Source organism: Macrobrachium rosenbergii, chromosome 37 (genome assembly GCF_040412425.1).
Source record: "Macrobrachium rosenbergii isolate ZJJX-2024 chromosome 37, ASM4041242v1, whole genome shotgun sequence".
NCBI classification, from domain to species: Eukaryota; Metazoa; Arthropoda; class Malacostraca; order Decapoda; family Palaemonidae; genus Macrobrachium; species Macrobrachium rosenbergii.
In genome coordinates, this window is record NC_089777.1 from 13048014 (window position 1) to 13072745 (window position 24732).

Here is a 24732-nt window from a genome sequence, read left to right on the forward strand (position 1 = left end):
AACCAATAAAAATAATCAGAGATAAAAATCCTCATAATTTTTTTCTCATTTCAGTTTATCCGCCATAAATACTGTACAGTCAGCTTCTAACTCTTTTCTTTCAAATGCTTTCAACATCTTCACTCTGTTTTTATTGGCAACTCAGGCTAGCACAATTCATTTGCTTGCACCAGTTTTGTGATTCACCTCTTTTTTCTTATTCCCATCATCTGTTGTATTTACTTACATATACCAATAAAAATCAACCACTTTCACTCACCCACCATCTATGTTCATATTAATTTCTTAGTCTTTCTTTTTTTATTTTCCTTTAACACCAAAACCTTAGACCTAAGAGCACAGCGGCTCACACATCACAGAAAAGAGTAAGGAAGAGTCTTCGGAAACAGTGGGCAAAAGAATGACTTTTAAAGAAAGGTATAAGTCTTGTTTCCACTTTTCCAGGCACGACTGACCTATGTAAACAACAGGGAAATCACTGGCTTATGCGTTGCCTTAATATAAATCTATGTTTATGTAACGAGAACAATTCGGTATTCTCTGTAGAATATTGGATCGAGGTGCAGTCTTTAGTTAGATGACAGCCTATGAGATATATATATATATATATATATATATATATATATATATATATATATATATATATATATATATATATATATATATATATATATTTGTGTTTCCCCGCTACATATTTATTGCAGAATTAATTCACACAAACACACATACAGCATATATGTCTGTGTGTGTATGACATTACTGATATTACTTCCCTGCACATTGCAAATTATCTCACATATATTCCTCACCTGATTCTCCTTGAGTTTTTCTAACAAAGAATGCTTTCTTTCAACTAAAATGTCTGAAAAAACAATTCTCGATCTTGCCAAGGCTCCGCGCTGGCATTGCCATTATGCCTGCTTGATAAACTAACAAAATGTGCTTCATTTTTTATTTTAAATCTCCTTATTACAGTCCATTATTTCTGTATGAATGCAAGAAGCACACTGTGTGCGGTATAGTTAATTATGAAATGCACAACAGAACATGGCAATGTGCATAGAAACTTTACAATCGAGAAATGGAAGGAGTTTACGCAGTTTATGCAGTAAACGCATTATGAGAATGGATAAACAAAATAAACGATGGAATAATGAATTTGGGAATAGTGAAACTAGATGAAAAACAAAATTTGATGAAGTGCAGTTGCAGAACAAAAGAGATGATGAGTAGCGTAGGCAACAAAATAGTGAGATACAAAAGGGGTGAAGTGATGGCAGGGTTAATATTAGCAAGTACTGTACTTAGGAAGTAAAGGAAATTATATTGAAGAGTTTTAGGTGTAGAGAGAAAGGTAAATGAGCAAATGAACCTAAGAATAGAAGATACAAAAAAAGAGAAGTAATGTCAGAATAGAATGCATATTATAGGCCTATCACTTGAGGGTCGAGCTGCTTGCTGTTTTTTCCTAAATAATGCTGACTTACTCTTGTGGAGCCTTTCCTAAAATTCAGAAGAACAAAATATAAGAAATGGAGCAATCTTGTATAATACACCTAAATGAAGCAGCTTAAAATTTCGAATGTATTATTTGATGAGAATAATGTTGAGAAGAATGAGAAATCTGTACTCGAAGAAAAAAAGACGAAGAGCTGTCTTGTTTTTGAAGTTTTGCCTAAAATGCAGAAGAAAGAAATGCCAGAATTGGGACAGCCTTATATAATACATCGTATAAGTGAAGTAGCTGAAAATTTAGAATTTATCGTTTGATGAGAATTATATGTAGAAGAATGAGAAAGGTTGTATATAAGAAGTAAAGAATGAAGAGATATAAGTCAATGTGAGGAACTGAAGACTTTGCATAAGTAAATTGAGGAGCCGTTGTAAATCTAAGTACTATGTTGTGCAAATATGACTTTTGAGTATTACCTTTCTGAAATCGTTGTTGTGATTTGTGTTTATGTTGATAAGTGTTTGCACTTCTTGCCTTAGAGTAATCGAGGTTTGTAGAGGTAATTTCCATTTTTTATATATATTTTGTGAGTCTTTAGGCTAATCCTCTTGTTTTAAGCTGTGGGCCGAGTTTAGGCTCATGTCTGAGCTCAGATGGTAGGTCTAGGCTAGGCTATGCCCAGGCCTACCCAAGTTGTGTTTTGGTACAGTATAGGGTTCTTTTCAAGATTAATACTTACTCTGTGTATTCATGGTGTAAAACTGGGTTGAACTATATAGTAGCTCCGCGGTGGCGACTTCCTTCGAACTCAACTTTTTCTACAGTTTTTTGGTTAATAATTATGAACTTACCTTTAATTTTTGGCGCGCGAGTGTAAATAACCTGTAATTAACCGTGAAGTCCATCCAACAAGGGGTTTCCATACGCGATCTTCACAAGACAGAGCACGGGTACGTCTGTTTCGAACTGTTCATATCCCGTCTGGCAAGTGCAATAACTTGTTAACGTATGGGTACCCATCCCAACCCCCGGGCCAGTACTAAACACTGCGAAGGGACATTCCATTTGGCCGACAACAAATAGATGCATCGCCAGTATCAGAACCCCTAAAAGTGTAGAAAAAACCAGTTGAAAAGTAAAAACAGGCACGGAGCTAAATATTTAGAATTACCAAAAAACTGAAGACTACCTACCACACTTCTCTGCTTTTGGTGGGCTTAGGCTAACTACCAGTTTACATGAAAAATGGGTGCCGTAGTTAGCCTAGCCTAGTACCAGCCTTTTGGGGATGAATGTAAAAACATAAGAAAATGACAGTAAGTACCATGAATATAAACAAAACCTATAAACATTAACAAAAACGTGCACGAAAGGCAGTAAATATTCAGGCTGGCTACTGGTGAGAACCAGGCCATGGTAGTTGTCTTCAGTTTTACCATTCGTAATTCTACAGAAAAGCTGTGCTTGGCCCCATGGTTAGGCTAGCACCAACTGCTGTGGGATGAATGTAAAAGCTTAAGTGAAAGATGGTGAATTTCTCTAATTGTCTTAAGTGTGATGTGTTATGTACGTTCTTCTATATTGTTCAGTAAAAAAATTTTCATTTAACTATCTGTGTGGAGCCCTTCTGTTGAACCTTATTTGGTAAAACTGAACAAGTGTACTGCCGCATTCTGGTTCCATCCAGTCACCAACCAGGATATTTATGCTTTTGACTCTTTAGGGGGGTAGTGCCGTCAGTGCACCTCCTGTGGTGCCCTGTAGGCATTACTTAATGATCTTTGCAGTGTCCCTTCGGCCCCTAGCTGCAACTGCTTTCATTCCTTTAACTTTAACTCCTTTCATATTCTCTTTTCCATCTTTCCAACCTCTCCTTACAAATGATGATAGTGCAACTGCAAGGTTTTCCTCCTGTTGCACCTTTAGAACCTTTTTACTGTCAATTTGTGTTTCAGTGCTGAATGACCTCATTCAGCACTAAATTCTATTTATTCTAATTTGTGTTTTTGTATATGTCTTTTTTTATGTTTACTGTCTTTTGTTTATGTTTTTACATTCAGCCCCAAGGAACTGGTATTAAACACAGCACCCTTACTGCACATAAACCAGCAGTAACTGAATCAGAGGGATGCTGTAGTATTCTTCAGTTTTACCCCTTATTCTTTTCTATTATGTCAGATTGTCAAGAAACATATCCTAGCTTAGGCTGATAGTCAACATTAACTTAGGCCTAGCCTCTTTTTGTGATCCACATTGCAGGTAAGAGCAGGTATTAAAGGACAGGAAGACAGTTGAGTGGCATACCAATCCAGACCAATTCATGATAGTATGGAATTCAGTCTGAATGGCAGAAGAGGGACAAGCTGCTGTGTGGATGAATTGGAGGAGCTAATTCTTTTGGTAATAGCCTAACATAGGTGTAAAAGATATGATACTAAATTTCAAAGCAGATATTTGCTGGTACCTTCAGGAAAGAAGATACTCTTTTGGAAACAAAATAGGAGGGTATAATTATTTTGATATAGACAGGCTGCAAAACCAGTGTAGCTGAAGAGAAAGCAAAGAGCCAAAGAATGAGAAGCCTCTAGGAAAAAGAAAGTAGCCTGAGGGAATAGAGTAGAGAACAGAATAGGAGAGGAGGGCAAACGGAAAGTGAGTTCTTTAGAAGAACAAAGTTGGGGATGTAATGAGTATCCTGTCACGGGCACAGATAGTGGAGTTAGCAGGTTACCTACAAGGTTGGAGAGAGCATTGGTTTAAAAATCCAGCATATTGCCTGAAATAAGAAGGGACTTCTAAGAATGAGAGAAGAGATAATGTAAATGGTATAATAGAAAAAGAAAATACAGGTACTGTAGAAGGTAAGAAGGAGCAGAAAAATAGGAGTAGATACAAAACATGTAGACCTTGCAAACATAAATGGATTAAAGTCTAAATGATTTCACTGGAAGAAATACTTGATGAAGTTTAACCTTCCACAGGCTGCTTACCAGAAACTCATATGGACTAGGTAGAGATGACAGAGATATCAGGCTTTTAGACATTTATTAACATTTGAGACAGAGAATGAGGAGCAGTATTGATACTGAAGGAATGACTAGGAAGAGTTTTTGTGAAAATGAAAAGTAAATAAACACATGAAATCCTTTGGTTTAGAATAAATAATGGAGAGACAAGGATAAGGATATGGTTAATGCTTGTGATGCACTCTTATCAATATCTACTGACTTGCAGAGTATACTTTGATGGTTGGTTTAGGTTTTAGTGCAGTCTTTGACTGGGTGAATCATGAAGCACTTATCTACAAGCTAAGGTTATTGGGAATTGGTGGCTATTTTATTAATATTTTAAATGAATTTTTAATAGGCAGAACCCAAAGGCTCTATGTTCATGGCCAGTATAGTAGTTTCTTATAAGTAACTTACCAAGTAATTACATAGCTAATGTATCTACCTCAAGTGGCAACTTTTTTGAATTTTGTGGTAGCGCTTCTATTGTTTACAGGTATTATGTAGGTGACTCCCTGCCCCACTGCTGGAGAAAGAAGGAACAACCAGTAGCCAAATTCAATTTGTTTCTGCCAGTTGTTATGTAAACATATTGCACCATTTGCAGCAGCTTTTAGTTCCTTGTTGGATGGGTCGATATCGTTCTCGGATAGCACTTTGCTGGGCCTGCATTCGATTCTCCGGCCAGCCAGTGAAGAATTAGAGGAATTTATTTCTGGTGATAGAAATTCATTTCTCGGTATAATGTGGTTCGGATTCCACAATAAGCTGTAGGCCCCATTGCTAGGTAACCAATTGGTTCTTAGCCATGTAAAATAAGTCTAATCCTTCGGACCAGCCCTAGGAGAGCTGTTAATCAGCTCAGTGGTCTGGTTAAACTAAGGTATACTTTTTTTTTTGCAGCAGCTTTTTTTTTGGGGATTACCTATAGTAGTCATTCGTGTTTGGTAAAGTACAATTGTTTTGTTTTGTTTGTGCTTATGCTAGACAGTGCTTCAGCAATTTATTTTTTTGCAGATTTTACTAGTTTTCAGTGAATTATTAGAAATGTCAAAATCTAGTATTCGCTAATGTGCCGAGTTAGGTTGCAAGTCGAGACTTACTAAAGCTTGTTACTTTCCTCATATGATCTGTGGTAAGTATAGGGGGCAAGAATGGAATGTTCGTAAACATGTAAAGAGAGAGATAGAAAGAGGAAAGGAGTTTCTAAAGCTGAAAAATGCTCTTGTAGTTTAGAGACCAGCCTGCACCAAAAGCTAGTTTAGAGGTTAGCTCTGTTACTCTCCCTTCTACTCCTATTACTACTATGCTTGCCTTCCTACTAGACAACCTTCTCCCCCTTGCCTGGCTCCCATGCTTCCGATCCTAATGCCATCGCCAGTCTCGAGTCTAGATTTGATAAAAAGCTTAATCTAGTAGAAAGTACTGTTGCTGATTTGAAAAAGGTCTTTGCAGAGAAAATGCAATGATAGTGAAAGTGAAGGAGGTGGCTACCCGTCCCATCGGTTCTCCTAGACCAATGTCCCTGTCCTGCTCCCCTAGACCTGGGAGAAGACATACCAAAAGTCCAAGGGAGGCTGATGAGGTTTGCCCACAGGTAGTTGGCCCCTCAGCCACACCTGTGGTCCACTCCCAGGTGTCAGCAGACAGCCACCGGAAAGGCTTGTCCAAGGAGTACAGGTGAAAGAATCACTGTTTGTCTCGTCAGTTTGCCTAGGCCAAGGCCCTTGTCCTGCTCCCCAAAACCTGGGAGAAGGCATACCAATTCCAAAGGAGGCCGATGGGGTTTGCTATGGGTAATTGCCTATTATAGCTGAGAGGGCTTGCCCAAGGAGATAACTCTGTTGTCCTCTAGCTCTTCAGACGACTATGGGGTGGACAAGAAACACCACAAACGTTATCTGGACTCTTCCTGGCCCCTTAAGCACCCTTCTGAAGACCATGGCCGGCATCCAGCCTGTTTTAGTCCTATTACTTATGTTATAAGATATATTATGATAAATTATTCTATTTCTTGTAAAAACAACAGTTGGTCCAGATTATGTACTTGCTCATGAAAGCTCCTTCTGCTTCAGGATAACCACCTATCTCCTTTTTTACTCAGTAGAGGAAATTCACCCAGACCCTGCTTCTCCTTCGTCATACGCTGCCCTGCTGCAGTGTTTGGTGGCAAATTTTCCTCTCTTTTTTTTTCACCCAAGCTACTCCTTCTTTGCCTGCTTTGATGTTCTTAATAAGGAACCGGCTGGGTGACAGGACACGCCTCCCCAAGATGGTCCTTTCATCCTCCACTAATATGTCTTTTAAGGAATAGAAGACTGGTTTTCCGACAAAAGAGAGCAGAGTAAAGCATCTTTCGCTTTTCCTCTTTCTCATCTTGTATGCTGGAGGTACTTGTCCTACATGTAGGCTCCCTCTTTGGGATTTGCTGCCTCCTCCCAAGGGGATTTCTCTGGTCTTATTGGCTGGTCTCATCGATCTGTTTTCTCGTCGGCCAAAGTCATGTATACATCCGCAGGATTGAATCATCTGGTTAAGGACATATGCAAAGTATTTGAAGTCTTCATTTTCCTTGATTGGGTTTTGTGTGCATTGGCCAAGAAAACTGAGGATCATCTAGATCTTGCTTCAAGAAAGAGATAGCATCGAACTTACAGAAGAATACAACTCAAGACTTGCTGACAAGGTTGTCTAGGTGTCCCACGGACTCTTGTCCTTTTCAAGCTAGAACCACCTTTCCCCTTCAGCAACAGCCTTTTCATGGAGGGAGATCTCGGACGGCATTCAGGTCCCACTCAACGTCTGCTTTTCATCTGGAGCCATCAAGAAAGGCTCTTCCAAACCACGCAGGAAGTGAGACAGAAGTCCTTCGTGTGCCTGTAAGAGCCAACCTACTAGAGATTTGGTAGAGGTGGCTGATCAGAGGAGTGGAGCCCTGGATTATTAATGTTTTAAAGGAGGGCTAAGTCATTCCATTTTTGAAGAGTTCCCTCCCCCCTAGTCACCTCTCCCATCACAACCACAGCTTACTCAGTAGGCTCCGAGAGACATTCAGCCCTATGGGAGGAAGTCTCCTGCATCATACACAAAGGGACACAGAAGAGCTTCAGGACACTAGCTCAGAGGGATGTTTACAATTGTCTCGTTGTGGTACCAAAGGCATCGTGGTGCCCTCAATCACTTTGTCTTGAAAACAAAGTTTAAGCAAGATGGAGACAAACTATTCAGTCCTGCATCCATTTACCAGGGTGACTGGATGGTAACCTTAGGTATACAAGGTGCTTACTTTCATATCCCCATTCATCCAAGTTCCAGAAAGTATCTAAGGTATGTCTTCCAAGACAATATTTACCAGTTTCAGACTCTTTGCTTTGGTCTTTCAACAGCCTCCCAAGTGTTTATCCAAGTCCTGGCTCCACTTTCGAAATAGCTCCACTTAGTGGGAATCAACGTCAGTCTTTACTTAGATGAGGGAAGTAGAAACACGACTGACTTCTCTGATCCCCATCGAAGGACAAGTGCATGAAGGACGCACAAGATTCTTCTTCTGGCCCAGGAACTGAGCCTTTTTGTAAATCTCCAAAAGTTCCAGTTGAGCCCTTCTCAAGAAATTCTCTATTTGGGATGACACTGAACTCTCGGGCTTTTTTGGTTTTTCCGTCCCCCAAGAGGATATCTAGCTGCTTTCAAACAGTCCAGGAGTTTTCTGACCCTATCATATTGTTCAGCTTAACAATGAATGAGTCTATTAAGGACTCTGGCGTCCATAGAAATGTTTGTCACAATGGGCAGATTGCAAGAAGACAGCCAGGTACGAGAGTACTCCAGTTTTACCTGAAGGCCAGCTGAACAAGAAGACACAGCCAGACAGTCAGGGTTTTTTCTGATCACCCCAGAGATACAATCTGGCCTGCAGTGGTGGCTGTCAGAAGAAAGGCTGTCAAAAGGGAAGTCCCTTCATCCTCTGAACCCCGACTCAGACTTCTTTTCCGACGCCTCGGACGTAGGTTGAGGAGCCCAGCTAAACAATCACGAGGTCTTGGGGACATGGACTCCAGGACAGCACAACTTACTGTACTGTACACATCAATGTAAGAGAGCTGAAGGCAGTTCAGCTTGGCCTTCAGAATTTTACGCACCTAGTCCACAACAAAACAGTCGTGGTGCAAGCGGATGATACCAGGGCCTTAGCTTACATTCGCAACAAGGCGTTACCCATTCCTTCCCTCTCTGTCAAGCCACAAGAGAATTCCTGCTGTGAGCAGACCATGACAGGTTACTCTTTTCACTCACTTTATCCAATAAAAGTTGAATGTGGTGGTGGACAAGCTGAGCTGTCAAAGCAGGTCCTTCCCACCAAGTGGATCCTGGATCCCCTGGTATGTCTAGACCTGTGGATGTTGTGGGGCAAGCCAGTGATAGACCTGTTTGCCACCTCCAGAAACCATCTTCTTCCTCTGTTTTGCTCACCATCTCTGGGTCCTCCTACATAGGCCATGGGCGCCATGTTACAGGATTGGTCGAATCTGGACCATTACACCTTCTCACCCTTCAGCATGACCAGGGATGTATTGAACAAGTTTGATACTCACCACACTGCGACCTTGACCCTCAGCCTCGTTTTGGCCTCTGAGGGAGTGGTTCCCAGACCTCCTACGTCTGTTGGTAGATTTACCCAAGACTGCTTCCCCAAAAAGTATCACTACTTAGACAACCCCACTTCATAAGACACCACCAGGGGTTGCCGACTCTCGCTCTGTCAAGCTCCAGTCTGTCTGTAAGCTTATCAGAGTGAAGGGTTTATCAAGGGAAGCTTCAGAGGCTATTGCAAAGTGCAGAGGGAAGTCTTCTAGCCTCTTCTATCACACCAATTTGACACAAATTGCAGATTTTCTCTTTTTTTGTGGAATACTAAGAACTTGTCTTTCTTTAGCATTAAAGGCTATCGTGCAATGCTTGGCTCCATTTTCAAGCATAGAGGCCTGGATCTCTCATTGATCTCTGACATTAAAGGCGTGGTAAAGTCGTTTGATACGATGGAACACGAAAGAGACAACACTTTGGTCTCATGCAATCTGTGTGTGGTCCTGAAATGGCTAACAGGCCCACCTTTTGAGCCCCTTTGCTCTGCTTCTCTTCAGAATCTGATGCATTAAACTCTTCCTCTTTGCCTTACCTACGGCTAAGCGCATCAGTGAAATGCAAACTATTAACAAAAGAGTGGGTTTTTTCTCAAGGGGATGCCGTTTGCTCCATCACCTTAGGCTTTCTGGCCAAGAACGAGGACCTGTCCAAGCCCTGGCCTCGCTCATTCACTGTGAAGAACTTAATGGAATTTCTAAGTCAAGGGGAAGAAGAGAGAGTACTGTGTCCTGTCAGAGAATTGAGATACTAACTGAATAGGAAAGAAACTACCAGGGGCCCATCTAGGAATCTTTGGTGTTCATTAAAGAACCCATCTCGTCCTCTGTCAAAGAATGCCTTGTTGTTCTTCCTAAGAGCTTTAATTAAAAAAGCACATTCCCAGATCCAGGGGGAGATTTTACCAAACTTTAAAGTGAGAGCGCACAATATCAGAGTGGTGTCTACTTCCTTGGCTTGTAGATGCAACATGTCTTTGACCGTCATTATCCATTCTACTCACTGGAGGTGCAAGTCCATTTTCGCTTCTTACTGCTTAAAGGAAGTAGAAACAGTGTTAACAATTCCAGTACCTTGGGTCCATTCTAGGTCTCTGGCATGGTATTAGGTGGAAAATCATAGGAAGTGCTCTTTTTCGATTTTTGGGGAGCCTATGGGTACAAGATACTTGGAGTATCCACCAGTCTTAGTGAATAGGTTATGGTTTTATCAAGTGTTTTCACTGTAGGTGACAGCGTTGTCTAGTTTTTAATCTTGGTACTGCGCCCAGGGCAAGGGAACCTTATTATATCCTTTGCTAACCATCAGGTGTATCCTCCACTACAAAGCTCCCACTTATGCAGAGGTGCCCCATAGCTCAACAGCAACGCCACTACAGGTTAAGATGAGCACCAACCAGAGGTAGTATTCACCTGCAGTAGCTCTCTTACCAGGTAAGGAAACAACAAGCATTGCATTCAGTGCTGGCAGTTTTTTATTTCAAAGTCATTATAATGCTTTAATGTTTTGGAGTAGAATATGTCCATGTATCCCACCTCCATTCAGTGTGGGATTCAGCTACGTAATTAGTTGGAAAGTTACTTACATGAAAATTATATTTTTATAATAAGATTAAGTTTCATGTATACTTACCAAGTAATTACAGAATCAAAGCCCGCCCTCCCCTCTATGGACATGAGGGCAGAAACAGATTGAATATGGCTGCTGGTTGTTCCGTCTTTCGCTGGTAGTGGACAGGGAGTCACCTACTTAAACAAAAGAAGTGCTACTGCAAAATTTAAAAAATTTGCCATGCGAGGTAGATACATTAGCTATGTAATTACTTGGTAAGTATATATGAAACTTTATTTTATTATGAAAAATATCATTTTTAGTAATGTTATTTTAGGTGTTCCTCCAGGTAGGGTACTTGGACCTTTGCTGTTTATAATCTTTACTAGTGATGTGTGGCAAGGTCTGGAGAACAAACTGGTTGCATGTGGCGATGATGCTACTCTTGCAGCTGTTGTTCCATCTCTGTGCCTTAGGTCTGTAGTTGCGAAATCCTTGAAAAGGGATGTGACAAGTACTCATGAGTTAAGTAGGCTTTAGGGCATGAAGCTTAACCCTTATAAAACTCAAGTATGATAGTTAATCCAGAACACTTTTGCCTTTGCATCCTGATTTACATTTAAATGGTGCTGTTTTAAATGTCAGTGTACTCTTTTAAGATTTTAGGCATAATTTTGATAAGAATTTGACTTTTGAGAATCACATGCGTAAAATATTGCTTCCTCTGTTCATCACAAAGTACTCTCTTGAAGAAGTGGTGCAGAAATGTTTTAGAACCTTTCAGGATGAAACTTATATCTAAGTGTTATAACTTTTCATCTTCTTCGTTTGGAGTACTGTACTGTTCTCCAGTGTGGTCTTATGGTGCTGACTCTCATCTCAAACTCTTGGATAGACTTACATCATCATTCCAGTTTATTTTGCCAACTCTTAATTGTGCTTGTTGCATAAAATGTACTACAACGTTAAACACCCTCTGCACTTTTCTTTACCTGATCTAGCTGTTTTGGCTTGTAACAATAGGCAGGCTGTTAGTGTAAATAATGTGTCATTTTGTAGTATCTGGTTTAATACTACTCAATTTACTAGGAGTTTTATCTTGGCTACAACTATAATGTGGAATAGTTTGCTTAGTGAAGTCGTGGAATCTTCTGATCTGCAAATGTTTAAGCGAGTGGCAGATTCATTCCCGCTCGCTGCAGATGTCTCATGAATTTTCGTGTATCAGTTTTATTTTGGATCCCCTCTTATTAATTTATTTATCACCTTTTTCTATAATTTGTCTCCCTGAAGGCTGTTTTCCAAATATTTTGGTAAGATGTCTGAAGGCTGTTTTCCAAATATTTTGGTAAGATGTTAAGTTGAAAGAGTTCAGTATCTGTAATTCATGAAATGAATAAGAAAGGCAGACCTATTGTAGATGCTGTTGTATAGAACACAGAAGACACTGAAATATGAAAGAAATTCAAGCAAGGCTCAATACTGTATTTAGATCAAAACTGTGCTTAATAGACACTGACAAGGTAAGCACAATAAGCAAAGAAGCCTCTTACTCATAATGAATGTGGAAATAAAAGAGTTAGTACTGTATAGGAAGTAAGAGAGGGCAAGAGAAATGCCGGAAAAGTAGGCGGTGACTATTAACTACTGTAAATATAAAAATTTGAAAAAAAAAAAGGAATTTATGACTCACGAAAGTATAAAGTATGGAAATGTTGGAAAGATAGGAGGTATGGCTCTAACTTGACTAATTTAGGAACTGTGGTAAGATAAAGGAAAGCAAAGTGAAGAAATTGGAGGGGATATGTTATAGAATCATGAAAGGATTGCTGGAACAACCATTAACTATGCCATATTTGGGGCAGATACCTGAAATAGTTATATGGCAACCATTAACTATGCCATATTTGGGGCAGATACCTGAAATAGTTATATGGCTTGAAGAAAGTAGAATAAAATTGATAAAAAATGCTATTAAGGAGAAGGCTGGTGAAAGAAGTAAAACAGTATACAAAGCAAAACCTTAAAAATGAAATACAAAATAGGATTGCCAAAGATATTGAAATGCTTACAGCAAGTAAAAAGTTAACTAAGCTGAGGTTCACTATTTGGAGGGTTAGTTAGAAGGGTTAGAAAGAAATGTATAGATGAATTAGGTGTACAAGGGAGACAGTAACAATGATGAAAGCCAGACTAAATATGCTGTAATTAAAATGTCACTGTAGAGCTGTGAGTTATGCGGGGAGGAAGAGAAAACAGCTGAATATATATTTGAGTGGAAAAATCTTGAGGAGTTGAATATAAATAACATTAAGATGATCCTTAGAAACCCCAACTAAAGAATTAGTAATATTTATTATGAAAGCAATGGAAATCATAAATATACAGTACAGTATATATAGTAAGAAATGTTGTGCTGTCAAGGTAGATTATACCTAATAAGGATGAACTTTCCACAGGTAGTACCAGCACTACAACACGCAGGTAGTGTGCCTGTTGTGTGGAGCTGTGAAGAGAGCATCAGGCAACCAGGCATGCATTGATTTTTAGCATCGTGCAGTCTTCAAGCAAAGGTTAGTAGGTTAATGTGTGACAAATTGATTTATTACCAATAATATGAAGCATACCTTTGGCAACAGCTGGTTTGGTCATTGAAGCTTGGCAACAAGGTAGTTAATGGTGGCTGGTAGGTGAGAGGTGGGATACTGCCCACTTACTTGTTAATAATGTAATAATTTTTCCGTCAGCTATTGTCAGGTCTACACATCTCTGTCACTACTCTGTGACAGAACTAGGCTTGGTTTTGAAGTACTTTGCTAATGATGTTAATAATATTTTGCTTGTTGGAGATTGTTCAGTACTTTAAGTGTTTGTGGTTGTTCAGCATGTCAGGGATATCCTACTTGAACAATAAATGAAATTTGTTTATTTTGTTTTGGCATCCTGTTTTATTTTAAAAAAGTTATTTCAAATCTGTAGATTTGTCATAGAGAAACATCCGTTATGAGAGACACACTGTCTTGTGCAGATGTAGATTGTTGTGTACTTGACAGAGGAGTGCCAGGGTTCTGTTCTTTCCCCTGCTCTCTCCTTCCTACTGGGTCTTTGGACTTCAGAAGTAGCTGGAGCTTGGAGTCTTGGGGTGTTTATTTGTGGTTTCCCTTGAGCATCCTCTTCTTCAGTAGGAGAGATGTTGACTTTGACCCATTTTTTTTTTCACTTAAGCACCGAGAGTTGTTGTAGATTAGTCATAAGTTTGTGACTAACCTTTAGTAAGATTCTGGCTGTGAGGTTGAGTATGGTACCCTTCCTGACTGATAGTCTGTATCATCCACGTGTCTAACACGGTCTGAAATCTTCCGTTGTGGGCTGAAGTTCCCATTCATCTTTGACAGAGGATGTTGTAAGATAGATGAAAGCTGTGTGAGGACTGTCACATGTGCCATTGCCCTCTTTCCAGTCATAAATCTGGTTGCCCTCTCAGTCTACTGAAGGACTTCTCTCCTAACCCTCCCTGGTTCCAACTGGTGTTTGTAGAGTAGTGGAGCCTGTGTATTGTCTAACTCCCTGGGCATTAATAGTAGCATAAGTACACAATCTTCTCCTCTGCTTTGGATTTAGGATCAGTGCACAAACTAATGTTTATGTTTGGCATTTTCTGTATTGTTGGTGGAGTGTCTGGGGTCAGCCATAGGGTGAATAAGGAATTCTCCCTAAACAATCTTGGCCTTGGCTAAGATTTCTTCCCCAGGGGTCCTGACTTGGGCTTGGATCCTTTGTGTCATCAGGAGTTGTCCTCTAGGCCTTCACTGCGGCAGAAGGAGAATTTTTCCTTTGTTCTTTCCACCCATCCCAACCTGCAGGCCACTGAGACAGAGAGGATTGGGAGTCTAACTTCATGAGGGATCTGCTCAGTACTCTTCCCTTGTGATACCTCTTGTATGATGGAAGGGACTGGCTCAACTTGGTACTGTGTGCTTCTACCTACTTGTAACCAGTCCCTGGGACATGTTGCCATTGGTACAGTCCTGGCTGCTCCCTTGGTTCGCGCCCAAGAGTACGCTCAGTCTGCTTAGGATCCTTCCTGGATACTTCCAGAATGGAATGTTGGATAGTGGATGGCTATGCATGCTATGGCCATGGACCCTCAATTGATGGCTCGCAGACTGTGCTTAGTCCAGTACTGTGCAGCACAAGGCATCCCACTGGGATTACGAGTTCATGGAAAGGCATGTCTGTTCCAGATATTTCGGTTTGTTAAAGGGGCTTTGGGATGTAGCACTCTACCCATGCTCCTCACCTTAATCACAAAAAAATTTTTCATCTGTCATGGTGTGTACATTAATGGGCCTTTAATCAATTGTTATCAGGTAAATTGGTATCTGGAGCTGTTACATTTACAGAATTTGATCTTTTAGTTGCAGAACACCAAACCTGGGATGGGCCTCGTAATCTCATTTGTCCTTCGAGCCATAGCAACCAGGGTATGGATTTTTCCTTCTCATTTATGGGGTCTTTATAACTTAATATTTAGAATTAGTATATGAAATTTAGGCCAGAGGTCAAGCGCTGGAATCTACGAGGTCTTTCAGGGCTGAAAGGAAAATTGATAGGAAAGTTGGGTTGAAAGGTGTAACAGGAGGAAAACCTCACAGTTGCACCATGAAACAACTGTTAGGAGAGGGTGGAAAGTAAGATGGAGAAAAAAGAACATGAACGTAGGTGCAGTACAAGGAATGAAAGGGGTTGCAGCTAGGGGCCGAAGGGATGCTACAAAGAACCTTAAGTAATGCCCACAGTGCAAACTTAATATTTATTTTAATAGTATCTTTAAAGAAATCTTATAACCCTACCACAAGGTTCTAATCCTACTCTTGACCCCCTTTTTATTATGAAGATCTTCCAATTTCCTTTTCTTTCTCACTAATCCAAAGTAAAGTTTATTTCAGTGTTCTTTCAGCTTCATCTGCATTGCCTTCTACCTTTTCACTCTTCATACATTTGCTTGTGTCTTCCAACCTAGCAGTCCGACTTCTGTAACTCTATTTTCCTCCAGTTTCCAGAACAATCCTTTGGGCAAACTCCTTGTGTCTAGGATTGTGAATATGTGGTCTTGTTCAAATAATCCATAGCTACCTAGGCAAATGTAAGCAGATAGGGATATGTTAAGAAAGTGAAATTTAAAAATATATATATATTTTATAATACAAACCTATCAGTTTACACAATAAAAAGCTCACCTCCCAACCATGCACCTCTTGTGGTAACCTGGAAACACAAGGAATGACTTGACTACCAGGAGAGGCACTACCTAGAGGACAGACGGATGTATGATATTTAGGGCAAAAACCCAGGCACTGGGACCAAGAAGGCCATTCAGTGCACTACCTAGAGGGTTCCCTGACGAGGTTACTTTTCTTTTGTGTTTTATATTGTTTTTGTATTTTACTCATATATTTGATAAAAGTTTACCCGAGACTTCTGTTTGTTAAAATTCACAGATATGTCTAGTTTATGCAATTTAGTTAACTGGAGTATCTGTACTGTTTAGTTATTTAAGATACCACATTTAGATGCCTTATTTGGAAGATACCACATTTATATGCCTTATTTGGCTGGTGACCAAAAATGTACCAGTGTTCTCAGAATTTGGGCTGTGTATAACCTTCCACTGTCTTGGGCACAGACCTGTATAAAAAAAATTTACTGACAAAGCGAGACGTCTTGATTTACTAAGGAGAAAACCAGTTGTAATTGGTAGTTTTATTTCTGTATCTCAATTTATGGGGCTAATAAAATGTGAATTAGTATGTGTAAGTACTACTGTTAATTGTAGTTGTAGTATTACTCATCTTAGAAGGAGAATGGTTAAGGAGAAATAAAAATCGAAATTGTACCACAGTTTACTGAAGATATACTTATTCAAATTAGTTATGAATACTTGATTACCTTTGTGATCAGCTAACATTAAAAATTTTTTTCATGTTGATTTCCCCTTACTATGCATTCAACTTCTCTTCTAGGGAAATGCATAAAAATAAACAGCCATTCAACAAAAATAGTTGAAGTAATGTGATTATAGCGTAGAACCCACTTTTACAAGCAATATTCATATTGACACATTTGTGATTAATCTTGAAACCAATTGCTACATTTTAACTCCCCATAAAAACACGAGAAAGAGGAAACAAATAATGTCATTGACACTGTTGTTAAAATTTATCACATTTACTACATAAGGCATCTGAAATATTTTAGTAGGTTTCATTGATAAATCTACAACATTTGAGTTTCTAGCAACACTTAACTGCTAGAGAGATTGACCAGATGAGAAACAGTGGAGGTAACACGTTCAAAACTTTTATATTACATTTTGTAAATTTTTAATCACATGAAACACATACAGCGCTTTGTAAAAGAAAAAAAAAAGGCTTTAGGCCTTTTATTCATCCATCAACGTGATATAAAGTTCTAATATCACGGGGTAATGCATTGTACCGGTTCGTTATTGTATGCTTCAATCAGTATTGATCCACCATCACTCAGTTTCCCTAAAAGATATGATATTGGCTCTATATATTGCAGGATGAGCTAACCTTATCCATTTCTGCAAATTTTAAATCTAATTTAGCAGATCACTAACCATCAATACAATCTGTAATTCAAATCTAGTACTACTTCACTGTTCTACAACCAATAAGACATCATAGCAATCAGCAGGCATTACTAGTCAGACAGCAATGTATAAAAATGGAAAAATAATGTTAATTATCTCAACAATATTAGGTAGATTACTTTGTAGCATCCCTAAGGGGGGCAGTGAATGTCAAAAGATAAATTCTGGTTAATGACAACACCAATGCCTCTTTGCTATGAGTCTCAAAGGCATCCTGATCCACTCCACTATGAGTACACATTTGGGCTGGTGCTTACAGGATGCATGAAGCGGAATAGGAGTTATATTAAGATTCAACCAGAAAATCTGATGTATGTATTCGTAAGTCAGATTGTTGTACTTTAATTTTGTTGTATAACATGGAGAAATTTCAGTGATAATTTTTCCCAGTTTTTGTCAACTAGGTGAAAGTTTCTAATGGTCAGATTATCTGGCTTTGTGAAGAAATAAACCCATAAAAAAAATACGGCGCAGTACTTGTTCATGTGGTCAAAGTACTTTATCTCATATAATACTACTGTACAGTTGATACTCAGTATTAAATTTCGATAAATGCTAGGACTGTATGTAAGATATCTCTATTTTTAGCACAGCAACTTGATTACCCATGTAAACTTTGCATTCACACTAGCAAACAAATTAGAGGAAAATAAAAGTGTTCTCAACATAAACAAGGTGTTTTTCTTATGGTATGGTATGTTTTCCAAGGTGATACTAATAAGGCATTAATATAAGCAAATTCACATTATAACTTATTCCAGAGAATAAAAAAAAAATCACCTAAATAATCACAGGCTTAAATTACTACAAAGTTAGGTTATACCATCAGAATATTGTTGGTAAAAAAAAAAAAGAAACAAGGAAATACTGTTTATGGTATAAATTTACATTAATATACTAGTAACATAAAGGCAAACATGTACCTACGGGCACTAAAGGATAAGAGCCACCACCTCACTGATATATTCTACCAAAAAAGCGCAAAAATACCTTTTGCTGTTAACAATCTGGCCAGTCTCATGCCCAAACAGAGGCAACCTAACAACTTCCTTGAGAAAGAAAGGAAGTTTAGGTTACTGTATTACAAATGAATGTGCGAAGATGCATGTATTACTATTGCAGACAAAATTACCATGAAGGCAATTGTGTTTGATTAAAGAAATAGACATTATTGACTGGCTAAAACATTATTGTCGGCAGTTATGGCAAAACTTGGAAATGAGGTCAAAATACCTCTGTAGGTTACAAAGAAGCTTCTCAATTTAATTTGGACTACATGAAGTAACATAATACTCTTAATTATGAAAGGTTACAAGTCTTGCATCAGACAATTATACTTCAAAGTGTGAGCAACAGACAGACTGCCACGTGCAAAATAAGGTAAGCCCAAAGAGATACAGTAATCTCATTTTGCAGAACACCTTGTAATAAACATTTTTATTAACTGAAAAATATATATTTACTATGTATATACAAGTATGCATTTTTCTCGAGTATTCCTTACAGAGATACATGTACTACTCTAAAATTAAACTTCTAATAATTTATTATTGTAAGAAATACAATGACAAACTCCATTACTACACTTTGTAAAGAATGTATATGCATTAACACCATCCAATATGACCAGCAAAGTGAACATTTAAAAATTTAGTTTCAGTGCAACTTAAAAAGCCTCCTGTTAATGAACTGCATTTCAAAATGGAAACACTTAATTTTCACTTGTCACATGGACTGAAAATATGAGACCATATGAGGATTATTGCAAGAAAAAAAATCTCTATTGTGCAGAAAGTGGAACAAAGTGAAAAGCCAAGATAACTCTTTAACACCAACATTAAGAAGGAACAAGTTTATTCAAAATTCAAACAAACTGCTTTAAAAAAGAGTCAGTTTGAGAAGGTACAAACTATTTGGATGAAATAATCATTTCAGGTACGTAAAAGCAAATGAAGATCTGAATAAATACAAAAGTACTTTATTATCTTCATATTCTACTCACTGTAATAACTGAAATGAAGTTTCCATTGAAATAATGCAATGCTAATAGAAGGCGCATAAAATTTTGACCTAAAATAAAGCACTCAAGCTTAAAATGATACTGAGAAGAAAGTGAAAGTAAAACATAAATAACGTCAGAAAAAGAAAAAATAAGCACCATAGAAAACTTTTGCCAAAGGAATTTATAATGCATAAACATTTTGATTTCCTGTTATTCTTACAATAGGACTTTTTTTTTTTTTTTTTTCAAGTGTTCCCTTTACATTTTACATGTACTGTAAATCCACACAAGCAAATGATGGTTACTAAGCTTGATCCAGAGCCATTAACAGGTCTGCTCCTTGAAGCAAGTTGCCAATATTGGCAGGAGCATTGACTTCAAAATCCAACTGAGACAGTTCAGAGAGGCTTGGAATAGTCAAGTCTGGATCTACAAGGAGGAGAGGATCTTGACGCCTCCCTCGTTGAATGAAACCTTCTGCTCCACCTCCACCGGCACTACTGCTGCCATTGTCATTACATCCACTACTCCTTCCTCTTCCTCCTCCTCCTCCCCCACCTCCACCTTTACCAGATCCAGATGATGTTTTGAAGGAATGTTGGCCCACTTGCATGAATGAACCTCCACCTCCTGTTAGTATCCGTAATTTTGGATATGATAAATGGTCTGATCCATCAGCTAGTAACATAGCTGTCATTCGATCTTGTGTTAAACGGACAGGTGCAGTCAGCACTTTAGCTTCTCCTATCCTAGAAGGATCTTCAATCTCGCCATTCACGTTCTGTGAAAAAGTAAACAAGAACAGATGTTTTCAAAAGAAGGTACATAGTCATTTTTGGGAGAATCATTCAATATCTACACAGTATTTTAAATCTACTCAAAGTCCTACTTCCTAGTTTATTTATGATTAATGAAATCTGAAACTTATCCTTCATAAGTACAATTAACTTTAAAGAATTTTGGAAACAACTGAACCAAATATCAAATATTTAAATGTCTTAATAAAATTGACTAAAGAATACCTTAATATTAAAAACTATCCTTGTTACACAGACCACGAAAACATATCAATACAAGGTCTCAAAATGATGTAAGCTTACAAAACATAAAACTTAAAAGGGCAAAATGCACACAAAAAAAATACAGGGACACTGCAAACACCAATTATGTCTTAAATGTACTGATATCTCAGAGTTCAGGGTGAACAAGCATAACATCTACTGAACTGTACTTGCAAACACATATACATGTATATTATGATGAGGAAATCAAACATATTAGAGATAATAACATTTAGCATGATTTTCACACCATGAGGCATCATTTTCTTTACGCTTAAATTCAGCATCATGCTACTTGCAAGCTAAAATGGAGCCTACAGGCATTTTTGCTTTTGTATTCATAGATGCATGCAAACATAAACACTCCAAGATACACAGTGAAAAGAAGCTATAAAATACTCTAAATAATCTTTGTGCTAAATGTTCTAATAGCATAATGAAACCAAAACAAATAATTATCATAAACAAGCACTAAAGTTTGACTTTATTAAAAGGATATGGTGCAGTGGTCCCTGTACCTTTCCTCCCTTGGTCTCAATATGGATCAAATGAGGACCAGGGGATATAGTGGTGCTCCTAGAAGGTGTGTTAGCAGGACTTGGTGGGGCTGAAACAGAGTAGCCTGCTGACTCGTCACGCCCACTCACCAGCAGATTGCGAAGCACCGAGTCTTTCCCTTTATGCAAACTCAATGGTGCTGAAATTCCACCACCTCCTCCTCCTCCTCCCCCTCCTCCTGGACGCCCACCACGTACTGTAATGGGCTCTTTGCTAATCAGCAACTGCTGCATGGTAGGAGCATATGGTGTCGTTAATTCACGGATTCCAGAATGATGTAACTGCATTTGTGGTACTTGGTGTTGTGATCCCTCTGGACTTCTGCGGGGAGAATGCTGTTGCTGATCTTGGAGAGGAGAATGCTGCTGGTGCTGCTGTTCATAAAGCAATGAACAGAGTTTTTTATGGCCTAGCAGTGGAGACGAATTTGGAGAATGTTGGCGCTTAACAGATATACAGTCCTGCTGGTGCGAATCAACATTAATTAATGGAGGCGGTGGTTCCACTGTCTCATGCATCATCACTTGAGGAGGATCATCTTCCACTGCACCAACCCCTGCTCCATCATCTCCATCTTAGAAGAAAAAATAAAAAGGAATTTCAAGTTATAGGTTTAGCTGCAAAACAAATACTGTATTGTATTTCAAACCGATTATTTCAACCCCTCTTTTTTGAATAGATTAGGTTTCACACCCAAGTCCTTAAAGCCACACCCAAGTCCTTAAAGCCACCCCTACAATGAATGGAAGAGAAAATTAAATTCTTTTATTCTCTATGGTGAAAAATAAAAAATATGGAAGATTGTAATTTATTTTTTTTTCAATATAGTTTTAAAACAAGCATTCCATTCACAATATTTTTCACAAATAAAGTTTCCTACAATATCAACAGTAATTTAGAAAATTTTTTCTGCTACGTAATTTATTCAGGAGTATTTAAGTATGGCATGATAAAGAAAAAAATTGACAGACAACGTTTAGAAAATCTCCACAGTTTACTTTTAAAAAATTTATTCTTATCAGCTGATCATTTGGAGTGGTGTCCAAGTACAGTAATTGGTTCGGTTGTTGTAAGTCCAAAATTATACACAGTAATTATATTCCGTACCTTTTCCACCAAAGTGGCCGGGTAATACTTGGTTTGGATCTACAAAACTCCCTCCGCCATCAAGAAACTTGCTTTGTTGATACTGGCTACAATGTGGATCCGCTGGATTTCTCGATTCCAAATTCTTCTCAGGTCCAGACCCTGCTATAGGAGGGTCTCTGTCTCTCAGTAGCTGGGCCAGACTAGAATCTTCATCTCCATTCAGTAAGCTAGGATACTTTGAGTTCCTAGATAAGTATATGTATAAAACATATTAGTAAAAAATCAAAACTAATAATTATAATTTTTTTCCAAGAAATATAATGACCAGTGAAACTTTAAGTTTTACTTGCACAGATACTATTTGTATAAACATTTACAGATTCAGTAAATAATTTGCAAGGTCCTAGAAAGTTGCTTCATGTATAACAGGACAGAGTTTTATCATACATACCGCTTGCCAAGAGGAAGACTGTTAGGTAATATAATTGGGTCTGAATGAGCTCCCCACATCAGGTCATCCTGGTTCAGCATCAGTGACTCATTACTGAGTGGTATGAAAGGAGCCCTCATATCAAATTCATCCAAATCCATGTTTTGATTTTCAACCTTGGAAGATAAATAAAATCACCATTTTGAAGCATATTGAGAAAGAAGGCACCTCAACATCTGCCAAAACTCCCACAGTATATATTATGCTCTTGAGATAAAAACCCACAGTTATTGCAATTTTTGTAAATTCTGATACAGCAATAAATTCATACCTTCAGCTCTAAGTCTGTGAAACTCTCATGAGCAGTTTCATTTAGCTGTGTAAACAGGCTCTCTGTAGTGCTTACTGGACGGCTGCTTTCAACTACACGCTGAAAGTGAAAGAAACATAAGCCATTTGCAAATACAATGACCACCTGATATAACCATGTCTTGCAGCTTACATGTGGAAAGTTTGTGCTTAATAATAATGTTCTACCCCAAATAGAGTACATGTGAAAAAAATTTTAATTCTGATACCATAAAGTCAGTGAGATTTATATACTTGAGATAAAAACTTGTCTGAAACATAAGCTAAATGGTTCTATGGCTCTTTGATAACAGAGAATCACTTACTCTATATGAGAGTTTACTTCCTGGAGGTGACGGAAACACTGCAGCTTGACTTAACAATGGTTTAGGAGGCTCTGGTGTACGCAAACCACATGCAGAACCCGGACTGCTACAAATTGATAAGGGACTACAACTACCGTTCTTGTTTACTGTTGTCTTCCCTCCACTTAGTCTGTAAAATACATCACATGCATTTATAGTTCAAAAGAAAAACACTCTTTGAAAATCTTATATATACATCTAAGAGATGAAACAGAATTATTTTTTAAAATAAAATAACAACTGTGACATTAATAAATGGAACCAACAAGCATTATTGCTATTGCTGTGCAGAACACTTTCTTGCTTCATGATCAAGTGGTTATTGCTTTCCTCTGTCCACATCAATGACCATCATACTGAAGCCTCTGGTATGTGCCTAAACAAGATGTATGGAGACAAGTAGTTGCTATGATTTACCCACAAAAATCTGCTCTCACCTAAAGTATTTTCTTTTTTTTAAAGGAGAGAGTTCCTTAACATGTGAATAAATAGGCTTCCACTAAGCAGTGGAGGTGTACCTAGTCCACATGGCAGTTGAGCTGCACCTAAGCAAACGAGAATCACAGGGGCTGAAAACTGAAATGCTTAAAGGTATGTAGCAAGAAGCAGTAAATAAACCAATCATTAAGGGAACTGGTAACCTTGGCGCACAATCTACAGGAAGAGTGGCACAGAGGGTGCTTTGCAATTGCACAAGGAAATCGGGAACACCACATACTCAAATCGACGGAACAGTGAAACTCAGTCTCAATATTCCATTATCACTGTTTTGCATGAAACTGTAGATGCTGATCTGGATAGTGTCTTCTTTGTAGCTTTCTACAAACCTGTCCTGTATTTCTCCTGATTCTTGTTTAACCTTAATGCCAAGAAATGTGTGTTTTAACCTTAATGCCAAGGAATATGTGTAGGATTTTTAAGAACTCAAGATTCATGGATTTGATAAAGTGCAACTCTGTGTCAGTTCCGTGACTTGTCTCATAGATATTAGCCACTTGGAAAGGATTAGAATGTTGCTTTCTGTTTTCAACAACATTCTTCTATTGCATGAGTTTGGCATGAATGCTGGGTCAGCAATGAGGGTTTTTCTCTGACAGCCTATGGGCATAACTATTGCCAATGTCATATGTAAGGGGGGCGGGAGGCCTTTCAAATGCAAGTATGGTGTCCGTCTTTCAAACCAATAGTTTGAGTGATCCAAAGGCAAACTGTTTAGGCAAATCATGCTAACATCTGATATCAAGAACTAGGGGAGTTTAGCTATAATTCGATGCTAAAATGATTGAAAACCTCATTTGGTTGATATTTTAGCTAAAACATGTGGCCCACAGGGAAGTTTGACATGTAGCATCCCAGAACTATACACCAGTTAGGCTTGGGCTTGTCTGCAAATGTCTGCTGTGGTTTTTGGTGTATTACTCTTCCAAACTTTAGGCCTAAAAATGTAGGTTTCATATAAAAAAAAAAAATCCCTGATATAATATTGTTCCTGACAGTGCAGGATATGCAAGGTTTTTTCTAAAACACATCTTGGAAGGACCATCTCATGC

General features: G+C 38.4%; 1 protein-coding gene across 19 annotated transcripts in view; it reads right to left on the reverse strand.

Moving 5' to 3' along the window:
* Nucleotides 1–16544: 16544 nt before the first annotated feature.
* Nucleotides 16545–24732, reverse strand: part of LOC136825321 (hypoxia-inducible factor 1-alpha-like) — a 458510-nt gene continuing 450322 nt past the window's right edge. For 13 of the 19 annotated variants that reach the window (XM_067081479.1, XM_067081478.1, XM_067081477.1 and 10 more), the window contains 6 exons: nt 23144–23312; nt 22801–22899; nt 22491–22645; nt 22058–22284; nt 21040–21524; nt 16545–20112 (listed from right to left, as the gene is read on the reverse strand). In XM_067081479.1, the coding sequence (XP_066937580.1) occupies nt 19636–20112; nt 21040–21524; nt 22058–22284; nt 22491–22645; nt 22801–22899; nt 23144–23312 (1612 nt within the window). In that variant the 3' untranslated portion in view covers nt 16545–19635. Of the gene's footprint in view, nt 20113–20910; nt 21525–22057; nt 22285–22490; nt 22646–22800; nt 22900–23143; nt 23313–24732 lie in introns of all 19 variants that reach the window. The other 6 variants (XM_067081474.1, XM_067081472.1, XM_067081473.1 and 3 more) reach the window with 1 other exon arrangement.